Source organism: Helianthus annuus, chromosome 1 (genome assembly GCF_002127325.2).
Source record: "Helianthus annuus cultivar XRQ/B chromosome 1, HanXRQr2.0-SUNRISE, whole genome shotgun sequence".
Lineage (NCBI taxonomy): Eukaryota > Viridiplantae > Streptophyta > Magnoliopsida > Asterales > Asteraceae > Helianthus > Helianthus annuus.
Genome location: NC_035433.2, coordinates 72,934,115 through 72,939,636, shown reverse-complemented (window position 1 = coordinate 72,939,636; position 5,522 = coordinate 72,934,115). Strand labels below are relative to the sequence as shown.

Here is a 5,522-nt window from a genome sequence, read left to right as displayed (position 1 = left end):
AAGGACACCGGTTGCAATTTACTCAAAATAAAATAACTAATATACGAAAGGGGTGAGAGTTGGCTACAAAGTTCATTTTTCCTACAAAGTGTAAAAGGTTATAAAACACCATAATGTTAAGAATAAAACACACGCAAAACCCACAAATAACATAGTAGAGATTACTAAAACACCATATTTGTGGGTTTTGTGTTGTGTTTTGGATGATAAACCTTTGATTATCGAATAACTAACATTAGTGTGTTTTATGTTGATTATCATGTTGTGTTTTATATTCATAGTTGTATGATGGTGTGTTTGAAGTATTTAAGAACTGTTAGGGCTTGGATGTTGTGTTTTAGTGATCTTCGTTATGTTATTTGTGGTTTTTGAGTGTGTTTTATGGCTGAAATTGTAGTGTTTTATGACTTTGTACACTTTTTTAAAAAAATGGACTTTGTAGTCAAACCTTACCCTATATGAAAGATAATTAATTAATAAATAATAAAACAAGACTAACTTGAGTGCTGTAAAACTCGAAACAAATCAAAGTTGAGCTCAGGTTAAATAAGTCTAAACTTAGCTCGTTTACCACCTGTATACCACAAGTGTATTATATTAACAAGAAGCTACCAATATTTTTTAAAACTTGCACATAAATTACATTTGATTGAAGGTGCATAAAAAGTTTAAATGTCCTAAAAACCATAACCTTAATTCATCCCAGAAAAAAAAAATTACTATTATACAATTTCTTAAACTGCCTATACATATAATGCTAAAACAACAAAGCAGTATAAAAAAGCTGGTTCCATGTATCAGGCAAGCCAGGAAGACACCAATGGCTACAATCCGCCGAGTGGTCCGGGTGAGCCCGTTGACCCGGGCTCAAATCACCCGTGTAGATTGACGGGTGTGCGTCTTTTCTCATTGCCGACAGGGTTGTAATATCGAGTATGTATGCTGGATGTCGCATTTCCCTGATCACCATGTCAATGACCTTCATTTGGCCCGGGTAGATCCCGGGGTAGGCGGAACCGCTCATCGGACTTGTCTCACCGTAACAGCTTTTTCCGATGCTGGTGGCACCGGCACTCCATTCTGATGGGCTGTAGAGGTTTCAACCGACGAGTTAATTGGAGTTATTGTGGAACAACAAGTTGGAGAAAACGGTTGATTGAGTTAATGCAAAAAAGGCAAACACAAGAGTTACGCAGTGGGAATAAAATCCACCACTTGATTTAATTTATGATTTTATTATATGGGATATCAACCACCTATAACATTTAAGGAGTTTGTATATTTTATTTTAATTCATATTGAAAAAAAAAAGATTTAAATGTTTTTATTCTAATTCCTATTGAAAAATAAAAAAATTTAAAAGATTTAAACGTTGTGGTTCTACTGATTTAATATATACAGGGCCGGCCCAAGCCCAAGCCAAATGAGGCTAGGGTTTTAGGCCTCAAAATCTATAGGGCCTCAATTTAAAAAAAAAAAAAGTTATAAATGTAACATTGGGCTGCAAGTCTACAACTAATTTGTGATATAGTAAGCTAAAAGGTCTTAACTGAAATTAATTTGCTAGTTGATTAATCAAGAGAAAGTGTAACATTATATTTGACTGCAAGTCTACAACAGGTTTGTATGTTTTTTTTTAATCCAGAGAAAGACCCCGAATTTGTAACAAACTTTGGGCCACTAAAATGGTTAAACCGGTCCTGAATATATAGGATCAATTTTTTTTAATTACAAGTATACAAAACAATATGTGATCAAAATAAAAAGGGTAACATTAAATCTATAGGTCTAAAGTTCAAATATTATAAAGATTAAATACAAATGAGGTTTAACATATAAAATACACTTAACTTAAGAGGTGAAGGGATATTTTTTTTTTTTGAATTTTTCCCCATCTTATTAAGCACGTATTTTAGTCTCGGAATCCAAAAAAATTGTTCGTGATTTTACAGTAGTAGAGTAATTATTGTAGGGTAATTATAATTAATCTACAAAATTACATAATTTCTCTACTAGTGTATATCACGAACTTTTTTTTTATTATGAGACTAAAATACGTGCTTAATAAGATGGGGAAAAATTATCAAAAAAATAAAATAAAATTTTTTTACTTCACTTCTTACGTTTAGGGTACTTTGAATGTTAAGTCCCATTTGTATAATAAATTAACCCTATAACAATTTTTTTTTTATAATTTAGCCTTTGGTTATGTTATAATGTTTATTAGTATAGGGTGGTTTGTATAATTATGTAACCTTAATCTTTGTACATGTTATTATATATACCCTCAAAGAGGGATTCCATATTCTTCAACATAAATGAAAAGTTAAGTTGTGATTCTTAATTAGATCCGACACTACCAAACCTAACCCGTTCCTATTCAAAACGGGCTTGCTCATAGGGTTTAAACCTGGAAAACCTTAACCGGTTATCTAAATGACTCTGGTAATGATTATGATTTCACAAGTCCGTTGGAGCTTAATCCTAAAAGCAATTGAAAGAAAGTTGGACTGTAAAAGTAAAAAAGTTTTATTTAATTTGTTAAAAATTATTAGTTTGAATGTTTAATATGGGTCATTGTTTGAAGCATTGAAGCATGTAATTTCGGTTCACTTTGATTAATAATTAATCCTAAAACGCAATTGAAAGAAAGTTGGAGGGTAAAAATAAAAAAGTTCGATTTAATTTGTTAAAAATTATTAGTTTGAATGTTTAATATGGGTCATTGTTTGAAGCATTGAAGCATGTAATTTCGGTTCAGTTTGATTAATAAAGTGTGGATGTTTGATGATCAAAACCTCTTGTTCTTTTTCTATTGTCTGTTTGTGGATCGAAGTCATTGTGTTGGGGCCGACACTGATTTATTTTTTATACATAAAAAGTGAATTTTATAGCCGTACGACATAACATTAAAAACCTAAAAAGTTGTGGCTAGAAATCACAGGGATAATAATACTGGCCCAACCTGAACAGCTACTTATTGGTTAATCCATTATATACTAGATGGACCATCCCTGTGGATCTACCAGCCAGCCGACACTATCCTTTTACCACATATTTTGCTCGTTTATTTTCCCAGTGATTTACCAATATAGTTATTTAACTATTGTTTAAAATAAAATTTGACAATATTAAGAACAATGCATTTTATGTTTTTAATCATGAGAGATTAGAAATACGTACTTGTAGTGAGTAGGAGAAACGGATTGGAAGAATATTCGGGTGTTAGTGGATTCAACATGAGAATCAGCCCATCGGGCCCATGTTTTAAGGCCTGTGTTCAGTGCAACCAACCGATCCATTTCCTCATGAAGAGACCCACCTGACTCCATCATGTCCCACCTGCACCACCATCGAATTTTACCAGTAATTTATAATCTGGGAATATTACCAAAATACCCTTATTTAAGGTTTTAAAAACCGGTTTATACCGACGGTTAAACCGGATGTCGGAAACTTGGCCGACATGAATCATATTGGTAAACTGAGGAAACGACAAAGAAGTTGTACCCCCAGTAAATTGGGTTATGCCGGTTTAAACCGGTATACCGCTACCGGTCCAAAGGTCAAAATTTGGACTTTTAATCTTTTGGAATTTTTTTTATCAGTTTTGGATTATTTTGAGTTGAAATTGTAATTTATGGATTTATAGGGTTAATTAATCAATCCGGTTGAACCGTCTAGTATAACCCAAATTAAATGGTTGAACCATTTTTTAGCCTAACCAGGTATGATTAAAAAACCGATTTTTAAAACATTAGCCTTATTTGATCAAAAGTTTTTAGAAATATACATTGAATTTTAACCAACGTCCAGAAGCACAGGCTAAGCCTACATGGGCTAAGCCTGAACCAGCGACCAAAAGTATATGCTAAATTATAGCCATCTTATTAATGGAAACAAGACTGGCTACTCTAATAAATGCTAAATTTAAATGTCTTTTTCTAGAAACTATTTTGCTTATTATCCTCTTTATATATATTAATATCTTATTAATTAAGTATATAAAAATCATACTAACCCTTTAAGGGAGCCTTTATGAGTCCACCAGTGACCGGTATTAAACATCAAAACATCAGCAGCCATCCACGCCCGTGCATTCTTCGAAATGTCCTCCAATTTAAGCACCCTCCGGCCATCCACAGCGTCGACATCCACCAAATACGGTGCCCGGTAAAATGACAAATCCACCCCATAATCCTAATTTAATTTCCACCAACATAAATTAATACTCACCCACCAAACTCAGATTAACTCAATTAAAGCCTTGCAGCATAGTAAAAGATGCATAAATACTTTACCAAAAACTTAAATGTGTAGAGAGGATCCCGGGTGATCAACTCGGTTGCGGACCGTTGCACCGCGGACCACGTCATACATATCAACGACTCCCATTGGTTCCTACCCAGTGAATCTCCAACAAACATCACAGTTTTCCCTCTCATCCTCAACAGAAACTCCAGCCCATTGAATCTGTTTGTTAACATGATAAGTTATTGGTCTCCTTTAGTATTGGACTTTCGATTAGACCGTTTAGCTATATCTTCTTTCTTTCATATGTTTCTTATAATCCTGTTTTTTCTAAGAGTAAAATGTCAAAATGATCATGAGTTTTAGGCAGCTTTTGCCACATCAGTCCAAAAACAAAACTTTTTGTATCTGGGTCCCTAAAGTTTGTTTTTGTTGCCATTTTCATCCGATTAGCAATCTGTGTTAGAATTTTCTATTAACTTCTCCCATTTTTGTCGTTTTCCTCGTTTAATTAGAATATGTTATGGCATAAAATGACAATTATACCCTTCATTTAAATTAAATGAGGAAAACGATAAAAAGGAGAGAAGTTATCAGAAAATTTTAACCTAGTTTGCCAATTGGATGAAAATAGCAAAAAAAAATGAAACCTTAGGAAACCAGATACAAAAGGTGGTTTCAATTTTGGACTGAAGTGGTAAAAGTGGTCTAAACTACCATTTTGGCATTTTACTCTTTATCTAATAATAACATTTCCGTATCCTTTGTATAAAATGATGAAACAAGAAATGATTTGGGAAATTGAATTGACCTGGGTAGTTCACAATTGGCGGGTTTCCACCGATACTTGAGGTAGTTGGAGTCGGGTCGGCCATACATTTGGCAGTTGAACTCTGGATCGATAATGCGTGGGCAGGAAGAAGCTTGGTATATTGGGTAGGTTTCGTCGCGGACCCATGAGCCCATGAACAGAGCACATTGCGAGTGGTTGGATCGATGAATCGGCTGCCTGTGGTGAGGGTTGGTGATGATAGGATGAACTGGTCTTACTGATGAAGCTAACAACAGAAAGTTGAAGGATATGACTGATATTAAAACAGACACACAAGGGTTGAAAATGGCAAAAAATGCCATTGGGGAAGAAGTGTGTGATCTGGTTTTGCTTTTTGGAGAGAATGTGGGAGGAAGAAGGTAGAAAAGGGTAGGAATTTTGATGAATGGTTTACCTTTTGTGCATGTGAAAGTGTAGGATGATGATATATTGATATGAC

General features: G+C 34.1%; 1 protein-coding gene across 1 annotated transcript; it reads right to left on the bottom strand.

The window, feature by feature from the left end:
* Window positions 1-673: 673 nt before the first annotated feature.
* On the bottom strand, window positions 674-5,522 carry LOC110868351 (protein PMR5). The gene is made up of 5 exons (XM_022117485.2): window positions 5,063-5,522; window positions 4,302-4,473; window positions 4,022-4,200; window positions 3,184-3,342; window positions 674-1,088 (listed from the first exon to the last, which is right to left on the bottom strand). Exons 1-5 carry the CDS (start codon window positions 5,383-5,385, stop codon window positions 758-760), a joined length of 1,164 nt encoding a protein of 387 aa, XP_021973177.1. The 5' UTR covers window positions 5,386-5,522; the 3' UTR covers window positions 674-757.